At 38.8% G+C, this 22066-nt stretch overlaps 1 protein-coding gene across 6 annotated transcripts in view; it reads right to left on the bottom strand.

Annotated features, from left to right (window-relative positions):
• LOC136771338 (dedicator of cytokinesis protein 4) overlaps positions 1 to 22066 on the bottom strand; it is a 96858-nt gene that overhangs the window by 37800 nt on the left and 36992 nt on the right. For all 6 annotated transcript variants that reach the window (XM_066723571.1, XM_066723575.1, XM_066723572.1 and 3 more), the window contains exons 8-15: positions 20192 to 20343; positions 14138 to 14219; positions 13586 to 13646; positions 13104 to 13236; positions 10702 to 10790; positions 6780 to 6905; positions 966 to 1090; positions 278 to 440 (exon numbers count right to left, since the gene is read on the bottom strand). In XM_066723571.1, coding sequence (XP_066579668.1) covers positions 278 to 440; positions 966 to 1090; positions 6780 to 6905; positions 10702 to 10790; positions 13104 to 13236; positions 13586 to 13646; positions 14138 to 14219; positions 20192 to 20343 — 931 coding nt within the window. The remainder of the gene's footprint in view (positions 1 to 277; positions 441 to 965; positions 1091 to 6779; positions 6906 to 10701; positions 10791 to 13103; positions 13237 to 13585; positions 13647 to 14137; positions 14220 to 20191; positions 20344 to 22066) is intronic.

Raw genomic sequence — 22066 nt, 5'->3', positions numbered from 1 at the left:
AAGGGCTCTAAACAACAAAATGATAGGTCTACTGCTGCTACTGTTATTGCTGCCGTTATAATTACTGATACTACTACTACTACTACTACCACTACCACCACCACCACTACTACTAACAATTATTTATTGAAAAAGTGTGTTTCAGGTTTTGAATTGTTAATGCTAATTTAGCAAGTGACTGCAAGGACCATAACAACAACAAATGATGCTGATGCATTTTCTGGTGATTTAAGGATACTATTAATAAAAGAAGCAAGAGAAGGAACAGCATGCTTACTGGAGCAGTGCCTGAACTCGAAACGGACATGCGATCCTCGAAACCTATCCACAGGGATAGGCAGTTTTATCTGCTCGGCCCATCTGGGGCTGTTGTTGTGATAAAGCACGAACGAGTGAAACTCATCGCCTGCTGGTTCTCCAGAGCCTGCTGACACATAGTTCTGTGTACAAAGGAAAAAACAGACAGACAAAAAAAGAAACAGGGAACGTCAGACACCCTCGACACACATGAGAAAACCTGCTAATGCAAAGAAAGCACGTGGTAGAAAGATGAGGTTTTCTTTGCAGCCTCCAAAATTGTGTTGCACCGAACACCAATCTATTTTTGTAATCTAGGCAATGTGCGGAGAGGAAACTGGTCTGTGACACGAAAACTCCATGTGTTTCAGGAAACATGCCCACTCTCAATGGCCACACAGATGATCTGGCATCATTGCAATGGGCAGAATCGGATCAATAAGCCCTTTGTGACTTCTATACAAGCTGCCTAAGGACTGAAGTGCTTTTTTCACCTGCACAGTGGAACGCCTGCTTCTTAGCTGGTAGTTATGTGAAAACGAAATTGAAGATACCGTAACAAGTCACACATGTATTGTGTGTCGTCGTGTTTTGTTGAATTGTAAAGATTCTGCAAAGGTGGTATTGATTTGCTTAGGGAATATATAACCAAAAAAGAAGAGCTTTACCTTCAGCACCTGGCCATCACAATCCAAGAGAAAAACTGTGATCTCGACATTTCTAGCTACACTCTTTCCACCTTTCTCAAACTCTCCTTTTTCCAAAGTGACATACAGATCGTTTCTCATTTCCCCTGCAAGAAAAGAAAAACATTTTGTTTAGTCATATGGTGAACATTTCATATTTGAAAACTGTGTTTTAAGATTGTCACATAAGTGTTCTATCAGGTAAATAAATTAAAAATTAAAAAGACAAGTCCAAAATGTATTGCGTTTCCAGAACCATCATACTTTGCTTTAATGGTGTTAGTCACAATTAAAAAAACTTGAATGGTTTAAAGCATATATAATTAGAACTGACCTTTCAACACAATGCATATTCTCCTTCAACTTGATTTTCAGAAGGGGAGAAGCAACTTCTGTGACCCTGACTGTTACAATGATCTCTTGGCACCCTTTTGACAGTAAACTGCAGATTTCAAATTAAATTACGTGCACAAAACTACAATTTTCAGTTGCCATTGTACTGAGCACAGATTGACTGCTGTGAAACCTATGAAGATCAACAGGCCTCTTCCTCTAGCGCGGTCAGCAGGTGTTTCCTCTGACCGACTCCTCACGCCTTGAAACTGCAGAAGTGACAGCAATTCAGTAGTAGATATAACATGGTTCACAGAAGCAGAAACGGCTTCATGGCCACCACTGTGATTCTGTCACAGACCCATAAACAACGCGTCATGCCATGAGTCATGAGTTTAGCAAAGTGATGTCATAACCTTAAACCCTCCTTTCATAATTGGCTCTTAAAATTCTCTCCAGATGCCCCAGACAGGTTGGAGACCAATTTCTATCTTGAAGTGTAAATTCCGTCTATGGCTGCTGGAAATTTAAGTAATCCTATGACAAAGATACAGCTCTGGAAAAAATAAAGAGACCACTGTGAATGTTTCTTCAATCAGCATCTCTACATGTACGGCAGCCATTCCATTCCAGTGTCTTTTGAATTCCAACACAGGCACACATTCTACTGAATGAGCTACTGATTAGTTGATCACCTGAACCAAATCTTATTTAACGAGGAAAAGTATAAAAACCACTGCTGTGGTCATCACTATCCTCTTGCAATAGGACCAGCTGGATGGCAAAAACAGTGCTAGTAGTACCTCAAAAGTAATTGGAATCAGAAAATAACTATTGACCATGCCAAAAGAGTTGAAAAGGAAAGTTTTGAGTGAGGAGAAGAAGGGTTCAATTCTGACTTTACTGGCAGAGAGATACAATGAGCGTCGATGGCGGTTCATAAGAACAAGGTCAAGAAGCAGACATTGGGGACAACAAAGCTACAGACCGGCAGTGGGCAAAAATGACTCTCCACTGACCGGGAGGGACGTCAACTCAGTCAAATGTCACTCAACAACTGTAGGATGACATCAAGTGACCTACAAAAAAAAAAAAAAAAAAGTCAAACGGCAACTGGGGTGAAGTGCATGGCGAGGATGGTTCAAAACAGACACGTAGGGGCAGGGCTGAAGTCGTGCAGAGCTAGAAAAGAGCCCTTCATCAGTGAGAAGCAAAGAAGAGCCAGGCTGAGGTTTGCAAAAGACCATAAGGATTGGACCGTAGAGGACTGGAGTAAAGTCATCTTCTCTGATGAGTCCAATTTTCAGCTTTGCCCAACACCTGGTCGTCTAATGGTTAGACAGAGACCTGGAGAGGTCTACAAGCCACAGTGTCTCGCACCCACTGTGAAATTTGGTGGAGGATTGGTGATGATCTGGGGGTGCTTCAGCAAGGCTGGAATCGGGCAGATTTGTCTTTGTGAAGGACAAATGAATCAAGCCACGTACAAGGTTGTCCTGGAAGAAAACTTGCTTCCTTCTGCACTGACAATGTTCCCCAACTCTGAGGACTGGTTTTTCCAGCAGGACAATGCTCCATGCACACAGCCAGGTCAATCAAGGTGTGGATGGAGGACCACCAGATCAAGAACCTGTCATGGCCAGCCCAATCTCCAGACCTGAACCCCATTGAAAACCTCTAGAATGTGATTAAGAGGAAGATGGATGGTCACAAGCCATCAAAAGCCGAGTTGCTTGAATTTTTGCACCAGGAGTGGCATAAAGTCACCCAACATCAATGTGAAAGACTGGTGGAGAGCATGCCAAGACACATGACAGCTGTGATTGAACATCAGGGTTATTCCACCAAATACTGATTTCTGAACATTAGTATTGTGTTGTTTAAAAATAAATATGAATGTATTATCTTTGCATTATTCGAGGTCTGACAACACTGCATCTGTTTTGTTATTTTTACCAGTTGTCATTTTCTGCAAATAAATGCTCTAAATGACAATATTTGTATTTGGAATTTGGGAGAAATGTTGTCAGTAGTTTATAGAATAAAACAAAAATGTAAATTTTACCCAAACACATACCTATTAATAGTAAAACCAGAGAAACTGATTATTTTGTAGTGGTCTCAATTTTTTCCAGAGCTGTATATGTAGTCAAATAAGCTTAAGCTAAATCTCTATACACAGATTCAATATTTATTTTAATTTGAAAAAAACTAAAATGAATTAAAAGGGAAATAGAACCACAAAGCCTGCCAACTCTACAAGTAAACTACAGTCTTCCAATACCGATATGGTGGTGCACTATATGCTGTTATTCACCAAGAATACAGCAGAATCTCTCCCATAGGTTTTAACTGAAACTTAACTTTTAACTTAAAGGAAGACAATAAATAAATTCCGACAGGTTCTCAACAGGAAACAAGCGAGTCACAGTTGCAGCTATAAGTGTTTTAAAAATAGCTTATTGAGAGGCTGACAAATGAAGCAACATCTCACTTAAAAGAAAACACTTGTCTTCCGCTTTGGTGGTCTACAAAGAATGGCACCAGAGGAGGAAGGTGGGTGAAAAGTGCAAAAATGAAGTTCACCATTTCAGTCTTTGTGCTCCCAGAAATGCATACCACAATTTCTACTAAAATAAGCCTCCAAATATATTCTCTTCATAAAGTCAACAGCTGTCTACAGTTTAACCATACAAATACATGTCAGTGTTGAGAATGTCATCTATTACCTGTAAATACAAAAATACAAAAGATAAAACGCAACTACTCATAAGCAATTGAAAGCCATTTTTGAAATTGAAAACCAGCACAGTACTATAAAAATGGCTCCTTATTTAAAAATTCTTATTCATTCTGAAACTTCCATTTTACTAAAAGTGGAAACAAATTCCTTAGAGAAGATTGTTAATGTTGAAAGGAAAAGCCCAAACCGAGAGTAAACTACTATATAGAAAAGTGTGAAAACATCCCAATGCAATTTAAAAAAACCCATGTGCAATTTCATCATTCCACCAGCAAAGTCAGGGATCAAACCGAATAACTGAAAAGACTGATTTATTTTCTTGATCTTTAAGTCCTATTTGCAGAGCTTTTTTGAAAACAATCCACAAAACAGGGTTTGGTAAGTGTGGTTTTGTGTAACATCCATCACAGAACACTGAGAAATACAGGATACAGTCTGCCTTGAATGAATTCCAATAGGATTTTTTTTCCATGGGGTTTTTAATTTAATTGGACATGTTAACCTGTGCCTGTACCTCCAGGTTCTGCTGTTTGAAGCTCTCTGAACAAACATGAAAGTGTGACAAAATCAGCACCCTCTCAAGAGCAAATCTCATTAGTGGAGTTGTTTTTATATTTAAAAAAAAAAAATAAAAAAAAAAAAAAATTATATATATATATATATATATATATATATATATATATATAAATATAAACTCACCCAAGGAGGTTTGTTCTTAACGATCCTTTATTTCACTGTGAGAATAACTCGACAGCATGCTGACTGGTTAGTTAATTACTCTGCATTTCTAATTGCAGTTTAAAGGGTGACATTTTAATGGAAAGCAGTTATTAATAAATGCATGATTCCTCAATCAGATCACCATGATTTAAGTGGAAAAACAGCTTAAAGGGCAGGTAGTGAGAGCAGAAATAAATGTTGAAAGGAGAGAGTCCTTACTATAATCAACTCTTTCCTGCTGGTACAGGCCCAAATACAATGCAGCAAATTACATTTTCTTTATAAACCAAGGAAATATTTACAATTTTGTTTAACATACAGTATATATTATTGATATTTTATGTTTTATAACCTGATGTGTTACAGTGTACAACTGCTTCCTGAATTGACTAAGCAAGGCTTAGAATTTAGAATCTTTTACATGGAATTACATGGAAAGTCTAGGACGCGTACATTCTACTCTCTATCATTCCAATAAATAAAGAGCAATCCCCTTACAATACAATATTTGAAAATTCCAAATAAATAAATAAATAAATATGCATCTAAAACTCCTGAAAGCCTAAGGGGAAACTTTTATATACATAACCCTAGAAATTAGCATAATTGTATTAATTACCTATTCTACCCACCTACGTACTCGACTGCAAAAGTAAGGAAGCAAGACAAATAATTACATCCAACTTCACATCCTCCTCCGAGCTTCCTCCCATATTCCGTACAGATTCCTTTTTAGCAAAATAGTGAAGTTCGATTACAGAGGGTGATTCATAAATTGTGCGTCATTATCAAAGCGAGCCAAACAATAGGTCTGTGACAGTGACACCGTGATGCTCCATTTGGACACAGGATTGTTCACTTACAAAGGGGCCCAGTGCTCAAAGCAGAAGTGCCGAGAGATGCTGCGGCTCAGATTCTCCTCAATTACAGAAGCGCACAGCAGTGTTTCTAACAGCCACTGCTTTCGAGGGCAAACGCGCAGACAAAGGCGCACTTCTGGGATAGATGTCGATGAGGTTAGCAGAACGATGGCTTGACACTAGAATTATAGCACACATGAGAAGCCGACGTCCCATATCTGCACCGGCTAATGAGGTTAAGGAGGCTGAACCGAGTCGGCAAAAAAAAAAAAAAAGGTGGCTGAAGGTGGTATTCATCAGTACAAGTTCACTGATGTGCAAACACTGTTAAGCGTCAGATGCAGCATGCAGAAAGGCAACAGGTCACATCAACAAAGACAGACTTCCTTATCTTTAACCTGCACAAAACCAACATGCTATATCAGTGAGAGGAAACCGCAAGTCTGGCCACTGAGGAGATTCGACACGATTCTCATGACAGGGTGTGGTTTGGCTCCATCAACGGTTATCGGCCTGTCAGTCTACATATCCTTACGTCTCTTTTCACATGCCAGTTAAGCCTCTGTTCTCCATTTCATGACGCCTTCCCACTCGCTGATCCATAGCGTGTGATGCCCTTGGACTTTATTCCACACATGTCCGGTCTTGGTAAACATCAAAACCGGCCGGATAATGAAGAGCGAGACGAGATCCCGCTGCATGGGCTCCATGGCTACCGGCCCTTACACCCCTGAACTTGCTGTATTTTTGTCTCTTAGGAAACGTGGAGTCACAAGTTTGCTGCGGCAAGGACTGCAATTTAAATGAGACCAGGCAATCAATTTCTAATAAGATTGATGCTTTGGTGTCACATATTCGAAACCCACTGGTTTTAAAGGTTCTTTACATGCATGAACAACTTTTTCCAAGGTTGGTAATGAAAATGGTGCATTGCATTGACCCAGAAACCTCTGCTTTGCATGTAATCCTCCGTGCAGTTTTAGTTTTACCTGCGCACTTGCAATGTTGCCTGAATTGGCCTATATTGAAAAAGTGTAGAATATTCAGAGAAAGTCCTCAGTCTACTTGTTGTATGTTGCTGCGAAAGGATATAAATAAAGTTAATGAATACCTGCTCGAGCTGAGAGAATGAATACTCACCTGGCATGATGATATCAGAGAAGCCCAGTTTCTTTGTGATCGCAACACCACGAGTAAAGAGCACCATGTACTCTCGTCGGATCTGCTCGATGTCTCCATGGAGCAGCTGAAGAGAAACTGCAAGACCTGAATTCAAAAAAGCGTATCATATAGGATATTCTGAACAACACTATGATTACTTCAAGTCTTCTTTATACAAATAATAAGGACAATGCCGATAACAACAATCACCAGGATTAAGTGTGAGGCAGGTTTGTGGCATTAGTGCTTCATGAAAATCAAAACGTGTGTATTTGTGTATCTATCTTTCCAGGTATCTGTGTCTGTTAGCAGGCTGAGAGACCAGATTGCTGCTACAGACCAGTTTGTCACAGGAGAATATACTTGAGGGGGTGGGGGTAGAACATGTCTTGCTATGTAGTGAATATTTATGGCAGTAACTTTGGAAACTCATTAGTCCGTTTTTTCTGTTTTCAGTTCACTGTATTTCTGCTGCTTCAGGGTAAGAACACAGCAGTTGTGGTCTGGCAGAAGGTTCAAGAGCATGCACCCTCTGAAGTGCAGATTAAATCTCTTGTACAGGATACCGAACAGAAAAAAAACCACACAAACAGGAGTCCAGCAGGAAATAAAACCCACAACAGACAAAGAATGAAAAAAGAAAAAAAAAAAAAAAAAAGAGAACACACATTGTGGTTTCAAAATGCTCTCCTGTACTTATGTGGTGCAATGAACAATAAATCAGTAGCATGTACCTCTGTGGTTTTATAAGTATTCTTTTCTTTGCTTCACACTTTTAGACTGCAGCAAATGGAGGTTTTAATTCTGCCATATTACAATTACATACCTTTTTGTCTCTCTCTTGCACTTTCGATTTAATTAACAATGTATCCTTAGTCCCTACTGGAGCGGAAGACCGGCTCCCTCTCTGGAACGCTTGTCTGGGATCTCATCTCTCCCAGGCTGTGCAACTGCCATCACATTGTGAATCTTTTCAACAAACCTACTTTTCCTTCTCACAATCTGCATGACTGTTGTGAGTTCGGCCTCTCTCTGAGCAAGGTTGGGGCTGCTCATTTAACTACACCCACTCACACTCTTTTGAACTTGAATATTATAATTGTTTTCCCAGAATAATGACATACAAAATTCCACAGCTCTGATAGGGGGCTTCCCATGAAACTGGCCTGAGTGTGTATCATTAGCCACTGTCAAGTTCAGTTTCTTTAAGGATGAATCGAGTCAAAAGCAAAATAAAAAGACAATACTTGATGAATTATACAAAGTGAGTTGTTTGAAATGTGTTTTTCATGTGTGCGGATATACCAAAATAATTGCTAACAAAAATGTATAATTTACCTACCGACTTCCTGGAAATAACAAGTTTGCTGGGCTCTAAACACAAGCAACCCTGAGATACGAGTCAAAAGATCAGGCTTTAATGATTCCCTACAGACATCAATTCTGGTGCTACATGACAATGTGAACATAATTAAACACTCCATAAAGTGACAGCCCACATCAGGGCCCTTACTGGACATTATTAATTGAATATTGAATTAAAATGTAACAAACCGGCCTATTCTGATTCTCAATTTTGCCATGAGATTTACCATTTATGACGTACAATAGCAGTTTTATTTTTTGTCATCAAAAACATACATGGAATTTAGTTACAAATAAAATACTTTAATCTGTTTTTAAAGCAATTTTGATCACACACATATGCATGTATGTAATTTGTAAGAGCATGTTCTTCCATTAACACAGAAACCGTCATTTAAAACAAAATGATGCCCGTCGCATCTTACGTTTTGTATGATTTAGAATGATGTCTTGCAGTTGTTTAATGTTTTTTTTTTTTTTTTAAACCAATTAAGGGTGAAAAAAAAAACAACCAACCAAAAAAAATGTTAATTTAAAAACTACCACATGAACCTGAAATTCAAATAAATCACTAAAGGATGTTCAGTTTTCTCACTTTCACATGAACAAATATATAGATTAATTACTTTTCCAGCTTCATAAATACAAGTCACGAAACAGGAATATAGATTTAAAAGAGATGGATGTTTCATTTCAGACGCTGGATTTAAGATGACCCTGTATGCTCCCATTAGAAATTGTGGTAAAAAGAAGTACATCCTTGCTAAGTAAGCAAAGAGTTAAATCGTATACATACAGTTAGGTCCATAAATATTTGGACAGTGACACAATTGTCATCATTTTGTCTCTGTACACCCACCATAATGGATTTGATAGGAAACAATGTCATCAAAGATTTTTGTCTTTAATTTGAGTTAAAGTTACATCCAAACTGGGTGAACGGTGTAGGAATTACACAAGGCAAAACGCCCCAAGAACAAGCAGGAACTAAAGACAGCTACAGTGCAGGCCTGGCAGAGCATCACCAGGGAAGAAACCCAGCATCTGCTGATGTCTATGGGTTCCAGACTTCAGGCAGTCATTGACTGCAAAGGATTTGGAAACAAGTATTGAAACTCAATTTAATTAATGATTATGTTCGTTTGTCCTAATACTTTTGAGCCCCTAAATTTGGGGGGACCACGTATACAAATGGGTGTAAACCGTTCTCCCAATTTGGATGTAACTACCCTCAAATTAAAGATGAAAGTCTACACTTAAAGCACATCTTGATTGTTTCCTTTCAAATCCATTGTGGTGGCGTATGGAGCCAAAATGATGACAATTGTGTCACTGTCCAAATATTTATGGACCTAACAGTATCTGCCATACATAAGAGACACGGCTAAAATGTATTAACCGAGTACGTTTCATGCATGTAACAAGCACTAACAAGATTAGAGCAAATGTTACTCTCTTGATACCAATACATACATTAATTCATACAGCAATTAACATATTACTTTGGAAACTACAGCTCCCTTGACATTGACTATACTGCATATCATTAAGATGGGACTTTTGACTTGGCCACAAATAGCTCAAGACAGCCAGCATGCGTCTTCTCTGTGTTTCACTGAAATTCAAAATCTTCCCCCGAGTTGCAGCCATTATTCTCAATTCAGCACATTATTTTCTTAAGCAAATGTCAGTTCTCAAACCATTGTTAGAATTATTAAAGTAATTCAGTGAAATGTCATTGACATTTAAAAAGAAGATATGACATTTATTAAAGTGATTTTCAAACGGTACAAAAATGAATTCGAAGTCTAGAGTCATTTACAATCGAATGTGTCCTTAATCTTACTGTACACAATATATCTATATGTATAAAGTCTGGAAATGTCAACCCTGGTAAATATTATTTACCCAGCTGGGATACAATAATTCTGCAACTCCACTTGATTTGCAGAAATCTGACAACAACATATGCAAGTTTTAATTTCTTAACTAATTCATAAGCACCACAATTACATTTAATTCTAAAAAATACATCAAATTAATTAAGCATAAAAAAGGCCTATTTTTTAAGTCTGAAAACAAGTTTATTTGCATGCTGATATTATGCTGAATCTGTACATCCTTGACCTTAATTTGAAGCAGCTTTTATTAGAGCGTTTTGCATGAAACTGCAGGTAATTGCATTTCAAGCTGATGAGATTTAAAGACATGCCAGATGGCAGGTATTGCTTTCATTACCTAGGTGTTGTAGTGTGCGTCATCTTAGGCTGTAAAAACATAAGTTATCTTCAACATGTAACACAGTGTTCATGGGTTTGCTGTCAATTTTCTTGCATAATGGAGATTGCAATATTATTTACATATTTCCACCAAATGGCATGGTTAAAAACTCCACGAATGTCAGTGATGCATTACGAATTTCAGATAAGGCTTTGTACAGACTAAGAAACATCTTGACACTTCTTGCTGTTCCACATTTATTTCAGCTTTTGCACCTTTTCATTTAGGAAAATGACAGATTTAAGATGAGCCTTACCAGTATTGGAGCCGGTGAGGTTGTAACGGGCATTCACTTTCTTGATAATGTTTTCATGTATTTGATACCACTCACTTTCCGTGTTGCACCTATTGAAACAAATTGCAAACATTCCAGACAGCTACACCGTCAACCATTTAAGTTTTAAAATGCATTAGCATGAACTCAGTAAAGCTATAACTCTGGCTGTAAATGTATTGTGAAACAATGGAAAGGGACACACACACACACACACACATTATATATATATATATATATATATATATATATATATATATATATATATATAAATATATATATATATAAATGTATATATATATATATATATATATATATATATATATATATATATATATATATATATATATATATATATATATTCAAAATGAATACATAGAAATACATTTACTTCCACAGAGTTTAATTACTCTTTCCTAAAAGGTCATACAATGAGTTTATTCAGCACTTTGCACAAAGTGAACACAGCTTCTTGATGTGATATATCAACCGTTTTTAAAATTGTGCAGTCGGGCTGTGAAGGCCAGTGACTGGCTGATTAACTGCAGCCCGATGTCATACTCCGTGTTATTTTGGGACACGATGGCTTTGTTTCAGTTTGGCGATCAATCTGGTTCTTGTTTTTGTAAAGTCAGCAATGTTGCTATAGTGAACGCAATGGTCGTTTAGAAGAGGGCACAAATACCCGTCCTGGTGCTTCTGAGCATAACTGGAGTTTGTCACACAATGCTACCCGTCCCGGCCTTGCTTTGAGACCAGCGGTCAACGTGTTCTAATGGGATTCTAAAGAAACATTCCTTTATTCCCCCACATTGATTTTAATATGCTATGGATGTTTAATTGAATTTTGGTTTCATACAGTAAAAAACACTTTATATACAGGTGACAAGTGGATTTCACCAAAGTCAGCTAAATTCAGAAATAGTTTTTTATTATTTTTATATATTTGTTTAAAGTTATTTAAAATGGGTATGTTCAGTACAAGAAAGGGAGTGATTAAAAACCTAAATAACATTTTAAATGTTGAGGTGTGTATTATCTCTAACAGTAGGTAGATGTATTATGCTTACTTTGCTTAATATGTAAAGGCAGAGCAGAACAGAACATATGGATGCCAACTAAGGCAGTAGAAAATGCAGATGTGTTCAATTCAATGATGTGCATCAATTGAAGCAATTCAATGATTGACATGAAGTAGAAAGGGTTAGCAGTGCATTGTCTACAATGAAAAGATATCAGCACAAAATATCCAGACACATATTAACCATGATAAAATTGTAAACTATTCAACAACACAAAATGGATACATTTAAATTGAAGGGAATCTACGTGATGCTGTACACTTTTGCACATCAACAGTACTTTTCATTCATGTTTAGTGACATTACCCCAAGGCATTGAATGTGAAGAAATGTTAAAAGCCAGAAATAAACGGTGAGAAACTGCCTGTCAACTCTCAATCAGGGAACCCATCACAACACAAGCCCAGTAACTACACATTAAACAGAGATGTGTATAGTTGCTGGGAAGTGTTGATGGTTTGAGCTTGGTGCTGATGACACTGGGATCTGAGATGTTTCCCAACCACTCCTATAAACTACTCAACCTGCCAGGCCAGCGAAGGGAGTCGGGGACACGAACCATAAGGGTGAAGAGACATTCATTCATTCATCAGCAGATTGACAGGGGTTGCAGTCTGAGATATACACACATGTACACACATATAAATAGATATATATACATAGACTGTGTATATATACTCTCACAAGCAAACACATTTTCCAATAACCTAGGAGTTGTAATCAATCTTCTCACATTTAATCAAATAATTCTAGGGCTTCCACACGCGGTTACAATGTAGGTCAAACTATTAGTAAATCGATAGGTATTTATATGACCCCAAGCTATGTGAAAATATCTATACCCCACACAATGTGTTAGCTTTGCACAAACACAGATACATTTCTGCTCATTTTGCGTTTCGATATAATGATGTTAAACGTCGAAGGTCAAACATTCTGCTTCATTGGGTGACACCAGACACTGGTTTTGTTTTCTCTGGACTTGTCAAAGAAATTCGTTTCTAGACAACAGTGTACTAGCCTGTTGCCTTTGTCCTGTGTCCTTGAGATGGTCGGTCAGTCCTATGCAAGATTACATTCATCAGGAAGCTAGAATATGCCTTAGAATATTAAAATCTATGGGAGTGTATCAGTCAGACTCGTTTTCGACGACTATGCCATTCAGCTTATCAAACTCGCACCTCAATGTAAGAAGATTACTTGAAAGGACATCTGTGATGAAGAAGAAAATCCTAGTCGTCCCTTTTTCATGTAGAAACACGGTGCACCCAAGTGGCATACTGCAACTGAGCATAAACTTACGTGTAAACCTTCAAAATGTGGTCGTCTTTCGAGTCCCCGGTCAAGAGGTCCGCTATGCTGATTACCGCACAGCCGAAGGGACGCCTGTACTGCACATTGCTCACATTCTTCTTCTCTCCCGCTCCCATCCGCCCTGCAAACACAGCCAGCGAGCAACACAACGCTTAATCTTGTGTCACTAAGGCTAGCAGCACATATGGCGTGACAGACACGATCACTTAAGTGGGCCAGAAAAGAGTTGCGCTACCCGAGACAGATGTTAATGCAGAATAACAAGACAAGCATACTGTCCACAACAGAAATTTATGGCTGGCCTAAAAAGATCAGATTTATTTATGACAAATAACTTATCGGTGCACACCAATACAAGAGATGTGTGGGAAATAAAGAAATGCAAGCACAATCATATAGAATATACTCACATGGAATAAGACTGACATAACCCAGAGAATACATTTATACAGTTCAGTAACTTATCTTACCTATTCTTATAATGTGAACGGTGATATACACATCTTTTCGTAGGTCACTGCTTCCCAAATCCTAAAAAAAGTGGGGAAAAAAAAAAAAAGTGTCACACCAAAAAACAAAGCATAAAAAACTGTCAATTACCCAGGCAAATGTCATTTTGAAATTACTCCCTGCTTGCTTTGTTGCTGGCGACTCATATAAAATGTTGCTATGGGCAGTCTATCTTGTAATGAGTTCAACTCTATTGCCTGTTGTGTCGTTTTAATTATTTATGTCCCCCTGTCTTAGCAGCACTGCTTTTAAAATGCACCAGTGCCAGAAAATTAAATAATATCCTGAGAGTTTAAGAAAGGCTCAGACATTCACACTAGTAACAGACAATGAGGATTAATGCATTTCTGGAAATTAACAACGGATAATAAATATTCACACACCATTATAATAGTAAAAACTCAACTGTAGTGTAGGTGGGGGATTTTCTTAATGGAGACAAAGTACTAATTTCTCCTGTGGCCTAAGTGTTGTGTTCACAGAAACACTAATATTATAACATGAATACTTACTACAAACAGGGTGCATTGTCTCTCGGTTTTCTCCGGTGACTTTGGTAAGCCGTTCTTATTCAGTCGCACAAAGAATCTCTCACTGGAAGGGAAAGAATGGGAGGCTGAGTAGTGTAGTGTAGCAGAGTTACATCGTGATGGTTTTCACTTTGCTTTATCCCTCTGTAGGATGTTGGGAGAGGCTGTGAGTTATGGAACAAGCTCAGGTGCTGATTTTCAGAGCGTTTCTTGTGTTTGCTAATTAGCAGGTCCAAAGTAATTTTCCTAACACAGTCGGAGGGAATCGGCATTTCCCACAACTGCATAATTAATTTCACGTTATAAAATAGAATCGCACTAGAATTATAATGTCAATGTTTTGTCAGTGTTTTCCGTATGAATGTAAGATTGGAAGATAATCTACACAGTTCAAGAGATCAATATATACACATTTTGAGTTTGAGATTTAACTGGATGTTAAGATAGCAATGATTAAAATAGGACTTTGAACATGCAATACTCTGCAATAAAAAAAAAACACAAAGTAAACTGGAGAAACATTTTGTGTCATAAATACACTCATATCAGTTTAGAAAACAACCTTGCTCATTCTAGTTGTGTACTTGGCATTTGCTGGTAATTATTTCAACTTAATTAAATTCATGCGTGACAAAATATGAATGAGATCTTATCCAAAACAGAAAAAATGCATTTCAAGTAGGAGATATCTTCGAGGACGCATTGATTGTATTGCACTGTGCCTTTATGTTCACAAACTAAGCTAAATGAAGGGCAGTTTGCAGTTTGAGGCTAGAGAAAGGAAAAACGTATTCCCTGCCACAATTGTTCTGCTCACTGCGGAACAGAGGGATAATCCAGTTACGTGACTTTCACAGTCGCGAGATAAATCCTGTAATGTATCAGTCAGAACAATGACGGGCTTCTGCCTTACAGTGATCCAGCCGAGCCGACGAAGCCAGTCTTAGAAAATACCTTCGCAGTGAGCTATGCCGTACATGTCAAAGACTAATTAACACCGCATTGTTAAAGTCTTCGCCTCCAATTAACAGGGGCCCTGCGCACAAAGGCACGAGACACGTGGATGCTTAGGTGTGTGCTGGCAATCTTTCACTGTGTGATTTAAAAAATATCTGGCAGCATTTCAGCATGCTGGTATAATAATCATTAGCATGCAGACATAGACAATGCATACAAAGCACAGCACAGTTTCTACCGGTAATTACAGCCGAGCAATTTGATTACGTTATTTTCGGATTCGATTCAGACACAAATTGGTTCACCTAAACACATGGGTGATTTGCGACGCCCTCACAAAATTAACCCGAATGAATGGGGAGTGTGCCATCCCAGCCACCCCAGGGATGCCACTGTGGAGGCAGATCTAATAAACAGGTGCTGATGAGAATAATCTCTCCCGAGCCTGAAGGAATCCTAGGGCCGTAACATGAATCCTCAGTAGCAGACTGACTGCATCCACAGCGCTGTCCTAATATGCATCCATCCCGATCTGCGGCACAATGAGCCACACATCACAGCCTCATTTCTGACCTCCTTTTGTGTTTCTTGAAGAAGTGAGGTGTAATGCGATGGCCGAGCCATCCGCAGTGAACACAAACATCTGCCTATAATATCCTGCAGGACTGTGTTAAGCTAGACAGACAGGGCAAGGACGGGCTTGTTACAGGAGCAATTTATTACAGCCTTGTTAAGCTTGACCAACAACATGATAAAACCAGATACACCTTCTCAGTATGGCAGGTAATTAACTTGATTGAACGTTGACTGCTCCACACAAGCAGCACTGGCAAAATAGGGTGTACAAACCTTTTTTCCCCCCCCATCGCTTTCTTTCCCTCTCTCTTGCTTGCTCTCTTCCCCACAGTAATTTAGTGTTGGTTTCTCCTCTTTTTTGCTACGTCTACGGCAGCTGCAATGTTTAAGGAGAGCTGGCGCTGGCATAGGTTCTATTGGATTGAGGAGCTGCGGGTTCAGTCCCCAGCTGGTGTATCTGACACCCAGACAAAAGTCGGAAAATAATTAACTGGCTGCGTGCCAGGAGAACCACCTCGTGCCATGCTGGGAAACATGCCACGGCATCCGAATTAGCTCAGAAGAAGAAGATGGACACCCACCAGAAAAACATAAACTGCAGGAACCCCAATATCAAATACTAAAACTGGGTCTAAAAAATGACACTATTCTCTTCAGCCTCCCAGAACAAAAAAAAAAAAAAGGATGAGATGGGGTCAACTATAATGTAGCGCAGACAAACAATGCAACACAACTTGTGACAGGTCACTAAACAGAGCTGAGGTAAACTGAAATGAACGCTGGAGTGCATCTATAAATGTTACATGAGGCATCGTCTGTAGTTTCCTTTTCTCAAGCACAAAGTAGATGGCTTTGTGAAAAACATTTTGTTTTATACGTTCGCCTGCTCGTATCAATACTGGATCACTTGTGTCATATGCCTGTCAGCAGTTTTCTACAAAACAAAGAGATTAGCTGACCAGGCAAAAAAAAAAAAGACAGAATTATGATGGACAGGGGAATTAAACTTCCTTTTGCAGATACAAATTCAGCAATGCCATTTCGATGGTTGTCATGATCCCCTGCTACTTGATCCTAGATTGTGAATACAAGATTTATACCACATTATTCCCACAGAGCTCCAGCTCACCTTCATCTCCTTGAAGTTGAGGTCTGTTTCTTTTAGTTTCAAGAAAAGGGCAATTTATCAGTGTTGCCATCATTTTAAGTGGCTAATAAAGGTTGTGTGAAAGGTGGGTGGGTTCTGTGAAACACATAACTTAAAATGTCCTCTTTAATGCTTCGCACCAAGTACACTGTAAATGAAGGACACCGAGCATCTTTAGACTTTATGTTGGGAAATCTAAGCTAAGCAATATCAGCTGGAGACCAACCAGACTTATCTGAGATAGCGCTTTACCTGTGCATGCTAGTAAAAAAACAGTCAATGTCATCTAGAATGGTTCCTTCAATTTGGGAAATAAAAATTATCTTAGAGTAAAATAATAACAGTATCATACAGAGAAATGACTATTATAACTAAAAAGGTAGAAAAGGGTTCAAACCCCCAACTGAACTACAGGAACAGAAAAGTGTTTATCTGCTTCTATAGTCATATTGTTAGTAGCCTTGAACTATCGAGCAGTTTGTTAAAAGGCATTAACTTTTCATTAGTCTTTTTATTTATTTATGTATGCACGGTTTATTTATTTATTTATAAGAAAATTGTTGCTAGGGATTGCAAGCTTGTTTCCCCTGTCAGTCAATGAACAAAAGAAAACACTCGACTGCAGCAGAATAAGAAGGGTGTAATAATACTTTCCAAATGCATCAAAAACCTGAGTGATATGTCCCACTTTTAAAGCATTTTGTATAGCTTAGTTAAACGCAGAAAGAATTAAAAAAAAGACACACGACTGTGAAATGTTTAGTTCTTTTATCTCCCATTAGACTTAAAATTACTAGCCCTGCTTGGTGTCACCGAGATATGCATTTTGATCATTTATTTGTGAAAAGACTGTCATGTCTTTCTTGTTAAAATCACAGTTCCTATAGTTACAGATGCAGTAAAGAGACAAACAAAAAAACACACTAACTGCTTGTGTTAGCATTTCATGCTTAGAGAGGGAGCTGTAGGAGAAGTGTAGCTAGACTCAAAGAAAAATAAACTTGTGTTTGTTTTGACTCAAGCCCATGTCTGTACATAATAAATCCCCTCCCTTGCACCACATCCCTGGCTGTGTGCGACTGTATCCTGAGATCCCGTCTATTTATCGAGCCCAGCACTGTGGGTACCCCCCCATGGCGCTGCAATATCTAATTATTACACTGAGAAGGAAGCACTAAGTAAAAATCTCATTTTATTAGTTGCATTACAAACCACTGGTGCACCGGTGACACGTGGAGTCTGAGCAGACATAAGGAGACTGAAGACTGAGCATAGTGACTGGCACTTCAAAAGGACTCTCTGGTTTGTATCATGAGTGCATTCCAGGATCCGGAGAGGTCAGAGTCATCTGTGACACGTACATGCCAAGCCAACGAACACCAATACTGTTAATTGATTTTGCAAGTCTACCCTCTCTGTAGCTACTGATGTGGAAGGAAAATTATACAGGCATGAGGAAATCTGCTGGGGTATCCAATGCTGGCTTATCAACGGCACATTGCAAGAGACTTCAATCTGTGTAATGAAAATGAAAGGATACCTTCGGCACGGCCTGAACGATCGCCCGTCTCTGATCATTTTCACGCAGTGTTTTAACAGCACACACAGGAAAACCGAACAGCTGCTCTACATCTGAATGCCTGACTGGTCCCAGCATGCTTCAGTGAAGAATTGTCTTTTCTCATTCTATATCAGGAACAGACCAAGAGATCTGATCCTACAACAAATGCAATGACAATTAAAATAAAGGTTGCCTTCCTCCACATTTTATAGCTCTCATTTCAAACTCAAAATGATCCCAGGAAAAAATATGGAACACGGATCTCTAAAAGAGGAGGGCATTAAAGAGTTAATCTACTTCGCTTCTTTGCATCAAACCACTAATCAGGATACAGCGTGATAGCTGACCGACTCCACAACTCTGTTAAAGGAACAATGTGCCCAAGGGACAGTGTTTTAGTTAGGAGATGGGTTAATTAATTAATTCAATTTGTGCTTATTGTCTAGCCATCAACTAATCAATGGCGTTGTGCTTTCACAGCCCTCAACATTGCATGCTCTTTGGTACGGTACTGCACATACAACGGTCAGTACTGTAGGCTTTACACTGTGATCACAAAAAATAGATTGAACTGTAAACACTATTCATGAATATAAAAAGTGCACAAAGAGCAGAAGCCATGTGTAATAACTGCGGAATTTCAAAGAGAAAAACAGAGACAGTTTAACGCTCCAAAAGGATACAAGTTGAAGAGATTTGTAACATTTAAAATGAACTGGGTTGCTAAGTAACAGGGCACAAAACCAAGCCTTGGCAATTCTAGACTATGAGGCAGAATTGTCATGAAAACTGTTAAACAAATATGATCCCCTTGCCCATGCTTATACCAAAAAACAAACAAACAAAAAACAAATTTGAACAGCATTGTTTTGCTGAGCCACTGTTTTATGAAGTGTGCCATCAAAAATGCACACAGCAATGTGGTTTGAAAGTCACCATATGCCCAAGATCTCCAAGCTTGGCCTGTTCTTCAGAGCTGCTCGTGCGGTTTGCCCATTTTGCGCTTGTTAAATACACTAGAGACCCGCTTAATTGACAACCCGCTCTTCACACCTTCAACAAATTCTTTAATTTCCCTCCCAGAACAGCTGTGGATATGCACACCTAGCGTCCTCATTAGGCAACTCGTCCAGAGCGAGAGGAGAGAAAACACTCCGGTACGATCCTACTCGGCACACCTTCAAAACATTTGGATGGGATTAGACCTCTGCAAGCTCACTCTCTCCACCGTAGTTTGGGATGCTTGAAATAGAGCACGTTACATAAATGGCGTTGTTCAAACCTCCCCTGGAATTTATTTTTAACACTTTTTCTGGGGTGCTTTGGTTGTTTCTCCTCTTTCAAGCTTAGCTTCCAGTTGGTTGGTTAGTACAAGTTTACCCAGAGTGGGGTACAGACCGTGAGGCCTAGTGTGTATTCTCTGACCTCATAGCCTTCCAGTGGAGTTTGGTTATTCACTGAACTCTGTCAGAAGAATTTACTCAAGATCAACCAGTGGCAACTCTCTCTGTAACTGCCTTGCTAGAAACCCAGTACCTATGGTCCTGAAGTGAAGATCATATTTAAGTGTGACAAAGAATTCAGATTCAGAGTATTTTAAGATAAATACGAGTACCAGTAGCCCAATATATTCAAGAGAGACTGGTCATGTATACTGTAAACTATCTAAAATGTGTTTTGTGTATTGTTTTGTTACCTATTGCATGCATAGCACATGTCATTGCTCCACAGTGCACAGCTGAATGAAAAGATCAATGAACTACCACCTTGGGTTTCTTTTCATAAAAATATCTACCTGATCGGGCGGTTCTCTTTGCTGTCATAGATGGAAAAGTAAACCTCGAGTTCTTCTCCCAGGTTGGAGGACATGAGGCTTTTCATCTGCACAAACAAATGATGTGTACTGGCGGGGAGCGGGGTGTCTTTCTTGCGGTGCCGGTGCTCCATCTATGAACACAGAGCGCAAGAGAGAATAACAGATACATTTTCAGGAAGAAAAAAAAAAAAAAAAAAAAAAAAACATCACATGCTCACAATATATGATGAAGACGGATCTCTCCTCAGGCCGAGTGTAATATAGGCGACTGAAGAAAGAACGAAGGGGGTTTAGGCAAGATGATTCACACAGAATACAAAGCGTACCTGTCTTGTCTTGATGAGCTCGCCACTGCGTTAGCTCTTCTATTGTGTTGCGGTTATGTTATTATTCTCATACTAGTGATCCGTCCACAAACGGGCCTTTGTCGGCTACTCAAAATCATGCCATTCTGTTAGGGTCTCATCACCTTATGGCTGTCATACATGCCGCTTTGGTGGTGGAGGTTTAACGGCGACAGTTTAATTGTGTGTTTGTGCGTGAGTCCTTTTGATATTGTTGTTATGATATGCATTATAATGTTTCATCTTTAAACTCACATCTACAACAGTCCGTCTGGAAGCTGGTAGGCATGACGTCTGCCCTTTTTATTTTGGGACATGTTTTCTCCGGTTTTGTTTAGGTTGGGGAGTTAGGGAAGGATTTTGCATTTATGTTTATTTATTTTATAAGGTTAGATGGTTACTTCCCTTAGTTAGTTTTGATTGTTTATTGTTTATTGTTTTAGGGCACCACTTAGTAATTCAGTAATTGTTTTGCTTCCCTTTATCCCTGTGAAGAAACACGTACACCCTTTGTCTGTGTCTTGGTCTGGGAGCGAGCTCTCCTTTTAATGTTGTGTACCTCGTACCGTGAAGACTTACATTTATTATTGGTCGTAACACATGCACGTTAATATTCAAATGTAATCATTTTTCTTACTTTGAGGTCATACTTTTAGAACTGATTTTAAGGTGATTTATTGCTTCCCTCCATTTCTCTTCTTGTGTACAAGATATTACTTCCAGCGTGTGGTACTGAAGTCACATGCGGTGTTGGGGATTACAGGCACATCAGCCAGAGAGTAACACATTCTTTTGTTACTGCCTTACACAAAAATTCACAGGAAGGAAGTGCGTTTGTATAGTGTCTGCAGTTCACAGATGTTATTATAAAAGGAGAATAGAAACCCTCTGCATTAGGATGTTCTCCCACTGGAGTCTACTTTTGGAAGAGCTAATTATACCTGGCATATGAAGGATTTGCATGTGGAAATGTGCAAGCAGCACATACCCAGTTAAGACCTGTGGGTATTTACCACCATCAATAAAAACACATACACTTCAGAATTAATTTCTCAAGTGTCTTCTAAGCCTCCTTCAATGCAGCAATTACAACTGACTTTTTAAAACCTGAAGATGAATGCCACAGGATTTAAAAGAGAAACCTTGTGGTATTCTCTGTATGGGATATCATGAATATAGGTTTTCGAAGTGGGTTGGGTGAGGAGGGATTCAGAACACAGCTAAATTCAAACTAACATTAAAACAACACTCTTCAGCATGACATTATTTTACATTACTGGTTCCATTCTGCAAAATAAATAAGTAAAATGACTCCATTCTATGCAACATCTATTATAACCCAACTATGAGGCTGAAAGGAAACAAAATTCACACGGCAGTCCTCTCAACACAAACAAAAAGACTGTGAAAACACTGGGAATTTTTGTGTGTCAGTTGCTTCCAGTTTAGACAGGGTACTTAAGATAATGTTTGATGATTTACATGTGGCTTAGTAAGAAATGCAAGTATA

This window comes from Amia ocellicauda, chromosome 15 (genome assembly GCF_036373705.1).
Source record: "Amia ocellicauda isolate fAmiCal2 chromosome 15, fAmiCal2.hap1, whole genome shotgun sequence".
NCBI classification, from domain to species: Eukaryota; Metazoa; Chordata; class Actinopteri; order Amiiformes; family Amiidae; genus Amia; species Amia ocellicauda.
Note: the sequence above shows the minus strand (reverse complement) of the source record. Positions and strands in the feature narration are given on the sequence as shown.